The 19,791-nt window shown below is 43.3% G+C and overlaps 1 protein-coding gene across 2 annotated transcripts in view; it reads right to left on the bottom strand.

Moving 5' to 3' along the window:
* LOC148011056 (putative oxidoreductase At1g06690, chloroplastic) overlaps window positions 1-18,563 on the bottom strand; it is a 28,414-nt gene extending 9,851 nt beyond the window's left edge. The window contains exons 1-2 of one of the 2 annotated variants that reach the window (XM_087672012.1): window positions 18,157-18,563; window positions 17,896-18,017 (exon numbers count right to left, since the gene is read on the bottom strand). In XM_087672012.1, coding sequence (XP_087528138.1) covers window positions 17,896-18,013 — 118 coding nt within the window. In that variant the 5' untranslated portion in view covers window positions 18,014-18,017; window positions 18,157-18,563. The remainder of the gene's footprint in view (window positions 1-17,895; window positions 18,018-18,156) is intronic. The other variant, XM_087672011.1, reaches the window with a different exon arrangement.
* Window positions 18,564-19,791: the final 1,228 nt, after the last annotated feature.

Below are 19,791 nucleotides of genomic sequence, written 5' to 3'. Positions count from 1 at the left end.
GAACCATCGCTAAGGTACTTGGTCTTGAAGACCCACTTGACACCAATCACCTTCTTGTGAGAGGGACGAGGCACAAGAAACCAAGCGCCATTCCTCTCAATAGCCTCCAACTCAGCTTCCATAGCCTTCCGCCAATGATCAAACTGCAAAGCCTCCTTCACGGAAGTGGCTTCCATAGCCTTCTGCCAATAATCAGACTGCAAAGCCTTCTTCACGGAAGTGGGCTCACAATCCTGCATAACACGGGTCAGCAAACAATAGTTGGAGCAAACAAGCTCCGAGGAATGTGCATGGTTCCTCCGTGACCTCTGCGGTCCATCATGCGGTTCCCACTCCTCAGGGATCCCCTCGATCCCCGAATCTCGGAGTGTGTCGTGGGCCCAACGAGGAGGAGGCCGAACCTCTCCCCGTCGCTCTCCATCTGCTAATGTAAAGTTCTAAATCTCTTTCCTCGCGTGAACTATCCCTTATAGGAAAGGGGGATAATGATAAGGCAATTTTATTAATTTCTTGACGATAATGCAAAAAAAAAAAATTCATTATCCCCCCCCCTCCCCCCAGCCGACAGTCGTGCTGGAGAGGGAGGAATAGTAAGGTCGCAGAAGCTCCTCGATGGAGCTCCCAAACCCAGGTTTTCCTTTCTAAATTATTATTTGATATTGTTGTAATTCAATCTTGCAAGGTTAATTATTAGAAATAGGATATATTTTCGTCCTAGTTGTTCACGTCGAAGGAACTTAGTCATCAATATTTTTAATGAAACATGCAAAATAAAGAAAGCATAAAAGCATTTCTAGCAAATAGCTTATGCATTGAAATGAATTATAAGATTAGATTATTATCCATTGAAATAGTATACTTCGATTAAGCCTAGAAGTATAAACTGCATCTCGTACTATTAATCCATATCCTCTTTGCAATGAATCATCATGGAAAGTGCAAGCATGAAATGATTCTTACGATGCATAAACTCTAGGAAAATATCGTTTGTCAACAGCATAAATTATCAAGTAAAAGGTTGCTTGTTTAGCATGAATTTTGTTCGCAAAAGTGTAGGAAGATTATTTGGAATTAACCTAACCTCAAATCGATAAAGTTTAGGATTGAAAAATCAATTTATGCATAGACAATGAATCATGCGGAAGTAATCTCGAAATTATCTTCTAGAGTTAACCAAATTGGCATAAACTTAAAACACCTATGCTGCGAAATACTCGTTGGGAATGAGTTAAATTCCAAGAAACGCCTATACCTTAAATACTTGCCCACATTTCCTGAATGTAGGGACAGTGAATTGTAATCGTAAAAGGAACTAGGGTTTGTCCCTGAGACTCTTACAAAGATGAAGCTTGGAAACCCTAGGTCTAACGATGTCAACTTAAAGAACCTGAAACAGATTGTTTCGTGACTCCATAGTCTCATAGTTCGATGCAGCACTTGCGCAACAAGTGCGGAGTCATATGATCTTGTGATTGGATCACAAGGAAATGCCCAAGTTCTCGCAATGAAGTTGGCATGTCCTTACGCAAGTTATCTTGCAAGAGGATGAATAATCATCCTAATTTAGTATCCTTCTTGAGTAAGGAAGATTGTTTGGAAACTAAAGACCAACCGATAAACTTAAGATTTGACCAAGTCGGGTTAATAGGGTACGCCCTGACCCAGGATATAGGGGATTTTGCCAAGTTGCAAGTAATCCCGGATCGAGTGCTGGAGGCATTCGAAAGGAAGGATTCATTCCTTAGCAGTTTGCCAACAAAAACGATCAATGGAAAAGTTTGTGATTGCTACAAATTTTAGAGCACTGTTTGGCTTTGTTTGTTCAAAAGAATTAAAAGATAAATGAATATCTATACTTCAGGTTGAAGGCCTGAAGGGAGAGGCAGCTCAATTACCCCCGACTGCCTGCCTAACCCTAACCAAGGGGGTTGTTGACCGCGCCGGGAAAGTGGACCGAACCCGCCGCGAGAGGTCTCTCCGTTGAGCGCTACTTGGAGCAAGAGAACGCTTGGGTGCCAAGGGGGGCTCTGGCCATAAATCCCTCGCTTTCCGGGTCCTGCACAAGAGACTAATGTGACTCGAGATTGGATCTCAAGGCCCGCATACTAGTCTACGGGCGAAAACTTGGATTAGTGATCCCTTTGGATTGCTGGATAGCCTTCGGGCGGATTGTGGATAAGCCTACGGGCTGGACTCTTTGTATTTCAAAGATAAATATGATAACCTGTTAACAAGGAACTTGTCTGATATTGTTTTTCTATGTCAAGTGATAAGATTACGTGAAGGAACCAATGCCTAACGGATTAATTAAAGAAGCTGGTTGTTACATGTCCGACTAATGTGTTAGGTAATTAAATAACTAAAACAACCGAGGAAAGTGCGGAGGATGGACCATAGGTCCGTCCTACGGATGGGTAGTCCCGGTTGGCCGGGAACTTTTCTCAAATCATGATGGACAGCAGGAAGATCGTCAAAGAACACGAACAACTAAAGCGTTGACCTAGAGTTGTGAGTGAACTGATTTACGCTGTGTTAGGGGAACGGAATGGGACTATGCCTTATGGCAGAGAGGTTGAGCTTTGCATCCCTCTCATTTCCCATTCTCCTTGAACCAAGTGCAGCGTGAATCTGCTTCGGACCTGGCGTTTTTGCGTAAAGTAGCTCGCTTGGGTCTGACGCTAGTTACTGTTAGGAAATGACCAATCAGGAAAACCCTAATTCAGGTCGATCCTAAGTGGGAACGGCCGGAATACTTCCGCTACGTGGCAGATGCGGAAAGCCCTAGATCGCAAACCCCGTAACATTCCATGGGAGTGCCGGGCGGAGTTTTCTAGACATCCTTTCCGATGGACTGCTAAGACGTGTCCTAGATGATACTAGTGGACATGTTACAGTTGGTATCACAGTGAACCAACGGAATTGTTTTATAAAATCTTAACAAGAACAAGCAAAGCAAATGATAATGTTCCAAACATTTTCTTACCTTCAATGCTGTCTTGCAGAATTACGAAGCATGGAATAAGTTCTTAGTATTTCGAATCATGTTTATGACTGCAATGCATTCTCCGCATTATCGAGAAAGGGTTGAGGTGATGAACATCCTGGAGCAAATCTATAATCCATCACCCTTGTATATGGAACGAAGATGAATGGGTGCTTCACGAATCTACTATATAGCCGCCCACCGGTTTGCTTACCTACAAACCAACCCAAAGAGGATCAAGTGGTTGGAAGACCTGAAAGTCGTGAAGCTGTTCATTTTTGTGGAAGCTCACGTAAACTCCACTTTACATATTCGAGGTCGGAGGGTTGAGATGAACTCATACTAATCCCCGCCAACAAGATTCAAGTGTTGGGCCGCCATGAGAAGTATGGATTCCAACGGAAAAGATATCCTGAACTTCCAATGACTTACCAATTCCTGAAGTTCCTTGACCCGAAACCATACTATTATACAGTTCCTGTAGATAAATGTAATACAACGTTGTTCTCCCCAAACTAAATGTAACAGTTGGCTTATCATCACAAGAAATGTTGTATTCCGAAAGGGCTATGCCCATATAAATACAAATAAAACTTCTTTTTATCAATGTCTGATTGTGCATGAGAATTGATAAAAAGTTAAGTAGCTACATTGCTTACGTGATAGCAGAATTGAAGATGTAATATAAATGAATAACGATTATCATATAATAACGTTAAGAAACCTTTGCCCAGGCACAATCCCAAGTACAGGTTCCTAGTTCGCCTCCTACATCAAGTACTGCTGTAATCCAGGAGAAGAAGTTCCTTCTCAAGCAGATTAAGGCGCTCGAGTTTGATGGGAGAGGCAGGTTCGTCCAAGCCGATGCTGAAATTTGGATTGAATCCATGGAGGATTACTTCAAAGTAGTCGGTACTGCACCCGCCAATCAGGCTATGCTTGCCAAGCTAAAGCTCACCGGCGAAGCCAGGCTTTGGTGGAAGCAATGGTGCAGGGATCAAGGGATCGCGGAGGGATCCGTTACCTGGGAGAAGCTGAAGAAAGCCGTGCAGGGAAGATACTTGCCACCTCCATATCACACGCAGAAAATGAATGAGTTCTATGAGCTAAAACAGTTGGGACTCACTCTTGATGCATACTATTCCAAATTTGTATCACTTCTTAAGTATGCGCCACAGATGGACATGACACAGCAGGTGTCCAAATTTTGTACGGGTTTAAATCCACCAGTAAATACTCGTCTCGAATCTATGCATCCATCAGATCTTCAGGACGCACTCATTCGAGCGGCGCCTATAATTCAGGAGGTGCAGGCTAGACCAAGGGGTAACAAAACTTGGTCTTATAATGACCCGAACGGAGGGGCATTCAGGCCTCAACTAAAGAGAGTTCAAGGTCATAATCAGGGACAAAGAAAGAAAGCAAGGACTAACAACGTCAACAACTTTGTTCCTACTCAAAGCAATGGCCGAAACCTCCGTTGTTTCCACTGCAACGAACCCGGTCACTTCAAAAGGCAATGTCCCAAGCTTGGTGGAGGACATCGCCAAGCGTCTTTCCAAGGAACATGTCGTGGTCAAGGAGCCGCTACCCGAGGCAGAGGGAGAACCGCCTGCATTGCCAATAGGCAACTGTGCAAAGAAGGAGAAGAAGAAGATCCGACCATGGAAGCAGAGTTTGAAAGGGCGACAGTCCATGCCACTCTACACAAGAAAGGGCCGAATCGCCAGTTCTCGGTGATTCAGACACCGTCGGACTATCAAGGTAAAAGTTTCAAGACCTTGATTGATTGTGGCAGTACTCATTCCTTTATCTCACCAGCATGTGCAGAAAGATTAGGATTAGCCACTGTAGAAGCACCTACACTGCTTGTGGAATTGGCAAATGGTCGTGAGTTTACTTGTACCAGGCAAACTGCTAAGGTGGAATTCTTCCTGGGAGGAAAGAAGACTTTGGTCAAATTCGGAGTCCTGAATTTAGGTATCCATGAGTGTCTACTCGGAATGGATTGGCTTAAGCCTAATGACGCCCATATGAATTCACTGTGGAAAGGGTCAAGTTTCCTTTCAAAACTCTGAAAGGGAATTAGTCACAACCCAAGGTGAGGCTGGAGTGCCAAGAATCCAATTGGCCAAAGTATCTCGCATCATAAAATAAGTTAGAAAAGGATTACATGTCTACTTGATCAAACTCAACAAGTTAGATCAGAAGCAAGAGTCTAATGGGAAACCTTCTTGGCTAAAGGAATACGCGGACGTATTCCCTGAAGAGTTGGCAAAACTCTCGCCTCAAAGAGAAGTGGATCATGAGATTAGGTTAGTACCAGGAGCTACGCCAATTGCAAAAAGACCTTATAAAATGTCCATACCAGAAGCAATTGAGCTGAAGGAACAACTCAAGCAACTACTAGATCAGGGCTACATCCGGCGTAGCAGTTCACCGTGGGGAGCTCAAGTACTATTCCAGAAAAAGAAAGATAGGACACTTCGACTATGTATTGATTACCGAGGATTGAATCAATCAACGGTCAAGAATAAGTATCCTATTCCTAGAATAGATGAGCTTCTTGATCATCTTCAGGGTGCAAAGATCTTCTCCAAGATTGATCTCAGGTCAGGTTACTATCAAATAAGGATTAAGGAAGAAGATATCCCCAAGACGGCCTTCAATACAAGATATGGGCACTTTGAGTTCCTAGATATGTCATTCGGACTTACGAATGCACCTGCCACCTTCAACAGGTTAATGCAGGATATCTTTAGGCCATATCTTGATGATTTCGTGCTTGTCTTCTTCGACGACACTTTAGTCTATTCTAAACATGAAGAAGATCATGAACCCCAACTTCGGATTGTCCTTGAGACAATGAGGTCACATAAGCTGTATGCTAAGATGACGAAGTGTGCATTCTTCAAACGTCAGATTGAATATCTGGGATTCATAGTATCAGCAGAAGGAATCTCAGTGGACCCAGCCAAGGTCAGAGATGTGCTAGAATGGCCAATACCAACATCTGTCAAAGAGATACGCAGCTTTCTTGGATTGACAAGATGGTATAGGGTCTTCATAAAAAACTATGCTTTGATTGCAGCACCTCTGACAGACTTACTGAAGAAGCAAACTTCCATTGCATGGTCAACTCCCGAACAAAATAGCTTCGACGGATTGAAGCAAAGTTTGGTATCAGCACCTATTCTAAAACTTCCAAACCTCAATAAGGAGTTCGAGGTAGTAACTGATGCTAGTATTCTTGCCTTGGGGTGTGTACTCATGCAGGAAGGTCATCCAGTAGCATACTCTTCAAGGAAATTGAAGAGTCATGAAAAGAATTATGCTACGCATGATCTGGAATTATTAGCTATCATCCACACTCTAAAGCTTTGGAGACACTACCTGTTGGATAATAAGTTTACTCTAGTAACTGACCATAAGAGTCTCAAATGGATCTTTACCCAAAATGAGCTCAACATGAGGCAACGTCAGTGGATTGAAGTGTTGGAAGAATATGACTTTGAGATCAAGTACCGACCAGTAAAAGAGAATGTAGTTGTTGATGCACTCAGTCGCAAGGCCTTCCTTAATTCTCTAATCCTGCAGAATCCATCAACAGCTAGATCTCTAGCTACAAAAGTATCTATGCCAAACAATCCAATACTTGAGTTAGCTAGAGAGGATGCATGCCATGATCCGGCCTACCAAACAATGCTAAGGGAGATCTCTATCAAGGATCAGAACCAAAAGTTGCATGCTAGGTATCATTAATTCTTTATTAATAATGGACTCGTCTACTATAGAACAAGGCTATGTATACCAGCAAGCCAGTCACTTAAGCAGAAGATATTATGGGAAGCTCACGATTCCCCTTTCGCAGGACATCCTAGCTATACCAAGACTCTCAATGCAGTTAGGAAGAGCTACCATTGGGAGAGGCTCAAAGGTGACGTTCTCAAATATGTCACCGAGTGTCTGTCTTGCCAACGTATCAAAGCCGAATATGTCAAGATGCCAAGGAAACTGCAACCGCTTGACATTCCCCAAATGAAATGGGAATTCATCAGTATGGATTTTGTTTTGTAGGCCTACCCCAAGTCCAGGGTGGATACAACTCCATCATGGTTGTGGTTGACATGCTTACTAAGGTTGCACACCTTATTCCAGTAAAGACAAACTATAAAGCCTCAGACATTGCAAGATTGTTTATGAAGGAGATATTCAAGATATATGGGTTACCCAGAAGAATCATTAGTGATCGTGATTCTCTCTTCACGTCACACTTCTGGAGAGCTATCTTTGAAGCTATTGGGACTCAACTCTATTTTAGCACCGCCTACCATCCCCAAACGGATGGCCAAACAGAGCGAGTAAATCAAGTCATCGAGGATATGCTAAGGGCATACTGCTGTCGAGAGCCGAATCGAGGATATGCTAAGGGCATACTGTTGTCGAGAGCCAAAGAGATGGATTCAATACTTACCTTTAGTTAAATTTGCCTACAATGCTTCTTACCAACAAAGCATTCAAATGACCCCTTTCCAAACATTGTATGGTCATGACTGCAGAAGTCCCCTAAACTTCTCAGATCCAACCTTAAAGGTTGAAGCTTCAAGGCAGATGTTGGAAGAGACGGATGACCAAATAAAGTTAATAAGACAAGACATCCAAGCTGCCAAGGATAGACATAAGGCATACGCGGATTTGAAGCGTCAAGGTAGAATCTTCGAAGGAGACATGATCTTCATTTGCGTACGCCCTAAGAAGAGTTCCCTATCCTTAGGAGATTGCAAGAAGCTAAGTCCAAGGTATTGTGGGCCGTACAAGATCCTCAAATGCCTAGGACCTAATGCTTATAGATTGCAACTCCCTGAGAACCTAAAGGTTCACAATGTATTCCATATCAGCCTATTGAAGAAGTATGTACCTAATCCTAACCATGTACTTGATAACCAACAAGTTGTAATGCCTAGTCAAGGAGTCCTTGAACTAAGGCCTGACAGGATCTTAGATGTTAGGGAGAGACAATTAAGATCCAGAACCTTGAGAGAATGCCTCGTCCAGTGGAAAGATTATCCCGAAGAGGATGCCACTTGGGTAGATGAAGGCACTCTCAACCATCAATATCCCCATTTTATCTCGAGATGAGGACATCTCGATTCCTCTAAGGGGGAGAGAATGTAAAGTTCTAAATCTCTTTCCTCGCGTGAACTACCCTTATAGAAAAGGGGGACAATGATAAGGCAATTTTATTAATTTCTTGACGATAATGCAATTTTTTTTTCCTTATCCCCCCCCCCAAACCGACAGTCGTGCTGGAGGGGGAGGAATAGTAAGGTAGCAGAAGATCCTCGGTGGAGCTCGCAGAGGGACACAACCATGCGCACTGACACGAAGGGGAGGAATCATCTCCCCTCCCCCCCTATTTAACCAGAAGGGGAGCTACTGCCGGAGGAAGGAGGAGGAGGACGAGGAACTGAAGATGAAGGGAGTGCTGCCCCTACGCTAATGCAGTCAACGGGAGAGAAAGAAGACGTGTGGGAGCACTCCGCCGCTGCCGCCTGATTCTGTCGTCCGTCTGCCTGTCCTCCCAGCACCACCACCTGCAGTCGCAGGCCTCGCCGCCTGTCCATCATGCCGCCAGTTGCGGTTAAGCTTTTCCCCTCCCACGTGGGGAAGCTTTAGAAGCTTCCTCGGAGAAAGCTTCCAAAGGGCTTAATAAGCCCCCCTTCACCCCCCTTCTTGTGACTCACCAAATCCCCCCCCCCCCCCCCCCGTGTCCGTGTTTTATAAACCTTTAAGCCCTTTCTCATGGGCTTTGAAACCCTTTTTTTCCCCCCGTGTGTTTAAATTCCTTTAGGCCTTCCCCTTGCCTTTGGAATCACCCCCTTCTCGTGGCCTCTTAAAACCACTTCTCCCGTGATTACCCCTTAAGCCTTTTCCTTGGCTTCAAAACCTTTCACCCCCCCCATGTGTAAAACCCCCATAAGCCTCTTTTTCTCCAAGTTTGATTTAAGGGTCCTTCAACCTTACTTATAACCTTTACGGTTATTATTTTCCCTTGGAGCTCTCCCCCGCCTTGTGTTTTCTTTTCCACACCTTTCTACTCCCGTTCGTGCGAAAGTTTACAAAGGCCATTAAGCCATCCCCATGGTTTAATGGGTCTTAGTCGTGAAACATTCTGAAACACCCTTTTGAATTCCCGACTTCAAGGAGGGAGCCTTTCAAAAAAATTGCTTTCGACGGACGGTGCAAGTTATTGCGGAAGAGAGTCACGATGGAATATCAAAAAGAAGTTGTTAAGCTGCTTCCACGGCGGAAATGCCTCCTAAGAAAGTCCAAGGCGCAACCGCGGGAGAGTCGTCTCCCGGCATCCACGTGGATATCTCACCCCAAACCCAGGTTTTCCTTTCTAAATTATTATTTGATATTGTTGTCATTCAATCTTGCAAGTTTAATTGTTAGAAATAAGATATATTTTCGTCCTAGTTGTTCACGTCGAAGGAACTTAGTCATCAATGCTTTTAATGAAACATGCAAAATAAAGAAAGCATAAAAGCATCTCTAGCAAATAGCTTATGCATTGAAATGAATTATAAGATTAGATTATTATCCATTGAAATAGTATACTTCGATTAAGCCTAGAAGTATAAACTGCATCTCGTACTATTAATCCATATCCTCTTTCCAATGAATCATCATGGAAAGTGCAAGCATGAAATGATTCTTACGATGCATAAACTCTAGGAAAATATCGTTTGTCAACAGCATAAATTATCAAGTAAAAGGTTGCTTGTTTAGCATGAATTTTGTTCGCAAAAGTGTAGGAAGATTATTTGGAATTAACCTAACCTCAAATCGATAAAGTTTAGGATTGAAAAATCAATTTACGCATAGACAACGAATCATGTGGAAGTAATCTCGAAATTATCTTCTAGAGTTAACCAAATTGACATAAACTTAAAACACCTATGCTGCGAAATACTCGTTGGGAATGAGTTAAATTCCAAGAAACACCTATACCTTAAATACTTGCCCACATTCCCTGAATGTAGGTACAGTGAATTGTAATCGTAAAAGGAACTAGGGTTTGTCCTTGAGACTCTTATAAAGATGAAGCTTGGAAACCCTAGGTCTAACGAGTCAGCTTAAAGAACCTGAAACAGATTGTTTCGTGACTCCATGGTCTCATAGTTCGATGCAACACTTGCGCAACAAATGCGGAGTCATATGATCTTGTGATTGGATCACAAGGGAATGGCCAAGTTCTCGCAATGAAGTTGGCATATCCTTACGCAAGTTATCTTGCAAGAGAATAAATAATCATCCTAATTTAGTATCCTTCTTGAGTAAGGAAGATTGTTTGGAAACTAAAGACCAACCGATAAACTCAAGATTTGACCAAGTCGGGTTAATAGGGTACGCCCTAACCCAGGATATAGGGGATTTTGCCAAGTTGCAAGTTATCCCGGATCGAGTGCTGGAGGCATTCGAAAGAAAGGATTCATTCCTTAGCAGTTTGCCAACAAAAACGATCAATGGAAATGTTTATGCTTGCTACAGATTTTAGAGCACTGTTTGGCTTTGTTTGTTCAAAAGAATTAAAAGATAAATGAATATCTATACTTCAGGTTGAAGGCCTGAAGGGAGAGGCAGCTCAGTTACCCCCGACTGCCTGCCTAACCCTAACCAAGGGGGTTGTTGACCGCACCGGGAAAGTGGACTGAACCCGCTGCGAGAGGTCTCTCCATTGAGCGCTACTTGGAGCAGGAGGACGCTTGGGTGCCAGAAGGGCTCTGGCCGTAAATCCCTCGCCTTCCGGGTCCTGCACAAGAGACTAATGTGACTCGGGATTGAATCTCGAGGCCCGCATACTAGTCTATGGGTGGAAACTTGGATTAGTGATCCCTGTGGATTGCTGGATAGCCTTCGGGCGGATTGTGGATAAGCCTACGGGCTGGACTCTTTGTATTTCAAAGATAAATATAATAACCTGTTAACAAGGAACTTGTCTGATATTGTTTTTCTATGTCAAGTGATAAGATTACGTGAAGGAACCAGTGCCTAACGGATTAATTAAAGAAGCTGGTTGTTACATGTCCGACTAATGTGTTAGGTAATTAAATAACTAAAACAACCGAGGAAAGTGCGGAGGATGGGCCATAGATCCGTCCTACGGATGGGTGGTCCCGGTTGGCCGGAAACTTTTCTCAAATCATGATGGACAACAGGAAGATCATCAAAGAACATGAACAACTAAAGTGTTAACCTAGAGTTATGAGTGAACCGATTTACATTGTTTTAGGGGGAACAGAATGGGACTATGCCTTATGGCAGAGAGGTTGAGCTTTGCATCCCTCTCGTTTCCCATTCTCCATGAACCAAGTGCAGCGTGAATCCGCTTCGGACATGGCGTTTCTACGTAAAGTAGCTCGCTTGGGTCTGACGCTAGTTGCTGTTAGGAAATACCAATCTAGAAAACCCTAATTCAGGTCGATCCTAAGTGGGAACGGCCAGAATACCTCCACTACGTGGCAGATGCGGAAAGCCCTAGATCGCAAATCCCGTAACATTCCATGGGAGTGCCGGGCGGAGTTTTCTAGACATCCTTTCCGATGGACTACTAAGACGTGTCCTGGATGATACTAGTGGACACATTACAGCTAAAGACTCAAGAACATCCACCGACGAAGCTCCTCGGGGATGGGCGATGGAAGTGAAGACTCGGAATCAAAAGAAGAATCTCCATCAAAAGACTCTGGCTCCAAAGGAACTGCCTTAGGAGCCCAACTCTCCCTTGGATCTTCAAGAACGGGGTGCTCCTCACCCCCCTCTGTGGCTGGAACTTCCACGAACCGCATATCTCAGCTCGTGTAGACATCCCACTTGACGGGATCAAACAGATGATAACCTTGGGACTAGGAGTTGTAACCAACAAAAACTTGTCGTCAGGAAGCCGCCTCGAACTTATCAAATTGCGTCTTCGAAATGTGCACATAAGCGGCACACCCAAAGATCTTGAAATAAGAGACATCAAGCTTAGTCCCGAAGTAAGCCTCAAAAGGTGTCATCCTGTCAACGGCCGAAGTGGGAGATCGATTGAGGATGTGAACTACGGTAACTACTGCCTCAGCCCACAGAAACTGAGATGTTTGTTGGTGTTCCATCATAGTGTGCGCCATCTCGATCACACTTCAGTTCTTCCGCTCCAAAATGCTATTCTCTTGGGGAGTGTTGGTGTTAGCAAACTCCTGGTGAATGCCCCTATCTGCACAAAAACGAGCAAACTCATTAGACATAAATTCACCTCCCTTGTCTAAACGCAAGGTCTTTAGTTCATCGGCCAAAACAGTTCTCCTCAAAGAGAAGCCAATCCTTGAAGTGAGAGAAAGCCTCCAACTTCAAAGTCATGAAATAGACCCAAGTCATCCTGCTGTAATCATCTACGATCAACATGAAGTACAAGCTCCCCTCCAGGGACTCGGCCCTCATCGGGCCACAAAGATCCCTAGATACAAGCTCCATGGTTGAAGTAGACCGCCTAGAAGCTTTGTTGGGAATCGTATCCAATTGCGGTTTCCCACGAATGCAAGAGACACATGGCTAATGGCTCACCACTATGTCCGGCAATCCCCGGACAAATGACCCTCGTGATGCCTTTCAAAGGTACTCATAGTTCATGTGGCCAAACCGAGCATGCCAAAGCTCGGACTGTGTCTGAGAGGTAAGAAGAAGAGAGGTAAGAGCTAGGGAAGACTTTAACTTATAGATACCATCCTCCTCATATCCTGCAGAGAGAACCTTCCTTGATCCACAATCAAGGACGCGAACAGTATCGCTGTCAAACTCCACCAAGAGACCAAGAGCACAAATCTTATGGACCGAAAGCAAATGATACCCCAAGCTTGGCACGTGCAATGCTTAGGAAGTGTGGGTACCACTACATCCATCTGGAATAAGCTGCATCTCACCCCGCACAGCAATAGACACAGAAAAGCTGTCTCCAATGAGAATTTTCCCACGCGAAGGTCACAAATGGGCAACACCATCGGAAGGAGTCGTGCCATGAGGCACCACTGTCCACAATCCACTCTCGAGCCTGGGGAGCTGTCATTGCAGCATCAGAAGTCTTCGATGTAGAGTCCTCAATGACTGCTAAGTGTAGAAAAGTAGCTGATGAGGGTACAGCCATCGCTCCAGAATACTTCGTGTCCTTCTTCTTGATGTCCTTGTCTTTGTCGAGGCAATCCTTCTTCTAGTGACCAGTCTTACCGCAAATATGGCAAGTCAATTCCTTCTCCTTGTCCTTCTTGGATTTGTTGTCCTTCTTCTTCTTCTTTTGCTAAGTGTAGAAAAGTAGCTGATGAGGGTACAGCCACCGCTCCAGAATCCTTCGTGTCCTTCTTCTTGGTGTCCTTCTTGTCTTTGTCGAGGCAATCCTTCTTCCAGTGACCAGTCTTACCACAAATATGGCAAGTCAATTCCTTCTCCTTGTCCTTCTTGGATTTGTTATCCTCCTTCTTCTTCTTTTGGTCCTTCTCCTTCTTCTGAGAGGCTTGACCAACCAATGCATCCAATTTGGAAGCATTCTATCCCTTCAACTATTCCTCTTGGTCCAAGATCATAGGAACCAACTCTTCCCACCGAAGAGTTGACTCCTGCCCTGATGCAATAAGGACGGAATAAAAAGTACCGAATCGTAGCGGCAACTGGGACAGTAATGTGATCGCCATGTCTTCGGAGGAAATAGGCTTCCTCGCATTTTGAACCTACATCTGAAGTTGTCAAAGCTTGTTGATGTGTTCTCGAAGTAAAAAAGACTTATTCACGGAGAAGGTCCGCATCTGCATCTCCAAAGAAACCCTCTTCATCAGGGTCATCCGGTTGTATATCTTGCCAAGCTCCAGTCATATCTCTCGAGCCACCGTCAAATGCTTGATGTGAGCTATCATAGCTGTAGTGCAAGACAAAAACAGAAAAGATTGAATCTTGGCATTCACTTTGTCCCAATGAGACTAGGCCTTGGTCAACTCCATACGAGCATTGAAAGAGAGTTTGGACTCATCCCTCACCAAGGGCCTGTTAATCTCCTCCATCACCAATTCCGCCAAATCATAAGACTCCAAAATCGCCAACATCATCACCCGCCAGATGCGATAATTGTCACCATCAAGCTCTTGATCCAATGGAAGACCTGGTAGGACAGGCACCTTCCTATCCATTATCGCCTGGAACTCTAAATCAGTCTCTGTAGACATGTTAACCTGCAAAACTTGCACAAACGCAAAATCAGCCCCCTCTGATTGTGTAAACACAGCCTTCTAGGGCTGGTTCCTCCGCTGCCCAAACCTTCTTCACCCACCGGAGACGATGAAAAAGTAAAATCTGCAATGGAAGGCCTCAAACACAGCCTTTCTCCCCTACGAACGGCAATAACCTGCAGCAAATTCACCGATTAGACTCCTTTCTCACACACCCACGCTCGCTTCAGTCTTGATCCAATGCGCAACCCTCCCACTCGCCCTCAAATCCTGGAAACACAGCCTTGTGTCATCGTGCTGAAATCTCCTCTTCAAATAGGTTCAGTCCTCAGTCAAACCATCTTCACTTCTAATACCATGTCAGAGTGCAGCAATGCGGAAGCGTAGGACAAAGACCGAGAGGGAGTGAACACAGAGAGGAGAGAGAGAGAAAAGGAGAGTGTAAACGTAGAAAATCTGCAGTGTAGTATGCTGTATAAGAGTGCAGAAATATACACAAGGGCAGAGGAAATATCTGTGAATGTCTCTAACTTGATGACCTCGATCTCCGTCAACCTGAGCACAGTATGTCTCACTCAACAGATCTCAAGATCAAAATCTGAAGTGAATAGATGGGAGAGTGTGCAACAACATGACTATAAATAGCCAGGAAATAAAGAATGCTCAGCAACAGGTTGGCTGCATTAAATGCAGCCGACTGCACAAAAAAATAATAATGAACTGTCCAACTGTAGGCTGCCACGTAGCACCTATGCAAACTGCTGACGTGGCTGCTGACATCCGTACTGCTGATGTGCCACTCTGCCATACTCTCTTGTCCACCGACTGTCCAAGAAATGACTGTCTAACATACTCCTCATCAATCAACTTAAAGTTAATGTTTTTCCACTCTCAAGCTTTTCTTTTTGATAATTGAGTATTAGAGCCCGCTCTGAAGTAAGGGAGCTGCTTTTTTATTTTTACTTGGTCAAAAAACCTTGCAAAATGTAAGAATTGGCATTCAAACTCATAAAAGGCGAGCGTTTGAGATTGACATAAAGTTGTTGCATACATATTGAGAGTAGCTTGTTAAGAAACAAAGTGACTTGTTGTCATCTGACTTTGAAGGACTAGTGGTAGTAAATTTAACTCACAAGCATAGATACTCAATCAACTTGATTGTCAAGTCATCCTTCTTGATTGCTATAGGCCTAGGAAGATCTATTTCTTCCTATGGCTAGTAGCTCATATAAGTTTGGCAATTGATATATGCTCATGCCTCATCTATACTTTTATCTATGTGCATAGGATCCAGAGAGGAGTTTTCCTTGACACATCCATCGAAGCCTGGTAATTAGACATCCTTGAGTTGGGATTGACTTCTAGGTTCAGGATGAGTTGTTTGACGAAGAGCGGGATTGGCTCCTAGTTTGAGTTTACGTAAGAGGACACTTTGGCGGTTTGGCCAAAGGCTCCAAGGAATCCATGGTCATGTATGCACTACAACATTGGTGACAAGATGGCCAAATATGCTACATCAGAGGCATTGTTGACAGACATAGGGCACTCCTATGACTACTTTCTATTTTCAAGTTCTCTGAGTGCCATTGTTGTATGTACTTTGATCAGTTGTTCTCATTGTATATTGTATTGTACCAGATTACCCATGATCTAGGATATGTTAGTTCAAGTGTGAGTTTGTGTATGTATTAGTGGGGGCTAGGCATCTACCTTTTCACTTATGTGGCCATCAACTTATTTGGGCATGTTTTATGGCCGATTTGCATTTTCTATGTGGCTGATTTTAATTTATTGGCCTTTGTTTGTTGGCCAACCAATTCATGTTGGGGGGCCTATTTATAGGCCAAGTACTCCCTCCTATCACTTCATCCTGTATACTTCTACAGCAAGTTCCGTGGAGAGAGGGAGCTCATGCCAATGCCCACACAGCTAGTGATTCACATTGTTTTTCTACTCTCATGTCTTGATATATGGATTCCATTTTCCGATCTTTTTCCTTCTGAGTTCTTTGTGCAATGCTCTTCTTTTGTTGCAGTGTTTCTCTTTTCTCTTCTCTCTTCTGTTATGCTGTCTACTACAGTAGTTTTCTATGCTTCCATTGATGCATCCACTTGTGACAAATGATTCCCATGTGTTGGCGTACATTGTCTCCATCCTCTTCCTTGCCCACACTATTCTCCTCTTCCCCCAGACTATACAAGAGCATAAGGCTCTGATCAAGTTGGCCTCCGAAAGATCAGCATTGCCTATGTCAAGATATCCCAATATGTACCCAACTATATCTCCTTGATCATACCATGAAAGCATGACGAATTCAATGGTGTCAATAAGACCTCTCTCCAAAAACAAGCCTATTGTATATCTAGCAATCATATCCCCTTGATCTTACCATCTGAACAAAGCATTGAGATACAGATTCCAGCACTAGCATTGAATAAAGAATTTATCAACGAATGCATCTTTTGATAACATACATATCAATCCATACAAGGCTCTAGCACATAAGGCAATAATTTAATGTAAAGCAAATGCTTTTACATTCACAAAAATATTTAGTGACCAAGTGATCTTTGTGTTCACAATTATTATTTAGCGTGGTGATCAAACTAGATCTCCCACAATTGAACCTTTGACTCCTTTTCTAGGACTTGAAAGGAACTAGACTTGGGCGGCCACTACCTTTGGGTCCTTGATCAATGGCTATGGCCAATGTTGTGGGTGCCTATCTTGGATATCCAAGGATGTAACATGAAGGCTGCCACACTTCCACAACACTATGAACAGAACTACCTTTTGTTTTGTCTTCATTTGAAGCTCTTCAATATATCATTAATGATGGTTGAGATGGATGGACAATAGACAAATGACAAATGTGGTGGGATGGATCGGCTGGAGTGTTGAATAAAAGCTTGATACCCTGATCAACAATGCCCATCAAAAGTAGGAGAAGGGACCACCTTCTCATCAAAATTAATCAATTTGCACATATTAAGCTATGCATCCGATGCTTTGATATGAGAAACAAATGGTTTAATCTCTGAAAGTACTTCAAAAGTGTTTTATCCTTCAATGCTTTAGAGATAGCATAAATCTTGCCATTTGAACAACAGTGTGTCTTACCATTTTGGACAGCTTTCACTACTGGACAAAGTGGTACTTTCGTGGAACAACCTTTACTTAGAAGTGGAGAATAAGAAGATTTGAACGGATCTTGGACACCCTTCAGTTCACAAAACTATGTGAAATCTTGGTTCTTAAGATTCACCTGCATTCTGAGACTAGATCTGCTCTTGCTTTTATTTCCTATATCATGCGAAAATTAATGGAACTTTCAAGCTTCAGAAATCCTGAAAGCAAAGAACTCCTACCCTATTCTTACTCTGCAATCTTTACAAGTCCTGGAATTCGCAGTTTCTGCAAGTAATTTAAGTCACAGCAGTTTTGTAACATTTTACTGCTACTGACATTTTCAAAGCAGTCTACAATTAGAACTGATACACACCATTAACATCTACATAACCAAACCATTAACATGCACTGACAGTCTACAATTAGAACTGATTCAGGCCATTAACTTGTCTTCTACATCTCAAAACCGAAGCGTGATGTGGATGTCAGATGATGAAGAGAAGAAGCTAACATGTTTGAGGTGGATAATACCTTTGCCATACATAGGGGCAGTATCAATGAGCCTTAGACCACACTCTAAGGATTTCTTGAAAGCAGCTTCTGCTGTAGCTTCCGTCAGATCCTGATCATAGCCTCCGTATCCCCACATTGATCTGGGGGAAAAAACACATGTATTAAACCAAAAGCGAGCAGCTATAAATGATTGCGATTAATTCTAAGAAGATACCAGTACATAGCCACAGACATGATTCAGGACTACCAAAAAAGAGATGGCATATGGTAAAGAAATACTTCAAAAGGACTAGCCAATGTCCTAATACTAGGATCGAAAGATTCAGCCATAATTAGAGCTTGGAATCCTGAAGGCAAAATAAGGGAGAGAGAATGTTCGAACGACTTGCTTGTCTCCCCATGACCACGTGCCAATACCCATAGACTGGCCACTGAGTACGCTGGGCGAATGCTCATCCATGTTGGCGGGCTGTGCGTGTAAGAGGGACAGAGTGTGCACTGTGCGCGTGTGTCCGAGAGAGAGAGAGAGATGAGCGAGGCGAGATGCCAGATGGATAGAGATGAAAATCGAGATCGAGAGTGCGTGCTTGCGCGCGTGTGATGACTCATGAGGAGTAAGTGAGAGAGACTCGCGAACAAGTGGGAGAATGGAAAGAATATCGTTTTGGTAAGAGGTCCGTATCACCACGGGGCAATTAAGAGTCTTGGCCAATGGCACCGTATTGCGTTTTGCGCTGCGCTGAGTTACGACGGGATAGGAAGCTTGGCTGCCACTTGGAACCATACCCTTTAGCGCTTGGCCTCGTTTAACTTGCCAGCGTCAGTTCCGGTTTTGTCATCGACAAGCGGTTAACACATCTTCCTTCAAAATATTTTGGACGGGGATACCTCTACTAGGATAGAGAGATGTTTCCTCCTTTGTTAGTTCAAATGATTTGAGCTTCACTTTCTCTCTCAATATTTGATCGTCACATCTTTTTGGGCCTTTTTCTTTTCTTAGGAGTTGATTTAAGACCATAAGAGATATAATTTTCATCAATAGCAGTGTATCATGATGAATGGGGGTAAATATTGGGCCACCAATGCACAAAAGTACTTGCTCAATTGTCTCGTGCTCCATTGGATAGTCCACTATTTATAGTACAACAACTATCTACCCTAGCTAAGGTGGCATGCCTTGCATTACCAATCAATGACCAGCTTATGGCCTGAATAAAGATGGACTCTAATAGTGTCACTCCAAGTCTAGGAGTGGTAGAGGTGTACTCTCCTCAAGTATATGTAGGCACAAGGCCCAAGACAACATACCTTGAGAATTTACACCTTTGGTCCGTGTAAGATGCTTTGATATCACTGAGATGTGCTTTGATATCATCGAAATCCATGTAAGGTGTTCAATACTCTTATCATCATCACAAGGTTGTTATCCATACTTATTCATATTCATGATCATTGAACCATATCACTTTGCAATGATCACTAGACACTCCATCACTTTTGTGACCAAGGTTACTATGGTCACCTTGCTGATCAAACCAACACTATCCATAAGATCGCTACATCGTAGCATCTCTCTCTTCTCGTTCTTCTGGAAACCTCTACAACCACATCATCTCTCTCCTTTCTCCTTATTATTCTCCTTCTTAACATCTCTCTCCTTTCTCTTTATTATTCTCCTTCTTTGCAACACTTACTAACTAGAGCTAAAATGAACTACTAAGTAACCAAACAACTCTGACTAATATCTAAATCACACAACTAAACACAAAGAACCATGAACTATAATATGGTAATATGATTAATAACTATGAGCTACAATATGCTAGTATAATTATTAGATGTTGTAATTGTGGTAGTAATGCCAGGAGGCATATTCCACAATCGATTCCGTAAGGTTTTGCGGTGGATTTCGAA

The sequence above is a fragment of the Lygodium microphyllum genome, chromosome 29, assembly GCF_053477565.2.
Source record: "Lygodium microphyllum isolate KBCC chromosome 29, Lygodium_microphyllum_v1.1.10, whole genome shotgun sequence".
Lineage (NCBI taxonomy): Eukaryota > Viridiplantae > Streptophyta > Polypodiopsida > Schizaeales > Lygodiaceae > Lygodium > Lygodium microphyllum.
Note: the sequence above shows the minus strand (reverse complement) of the source record. Positions and strands in the feature narration are given on the sequence as shown.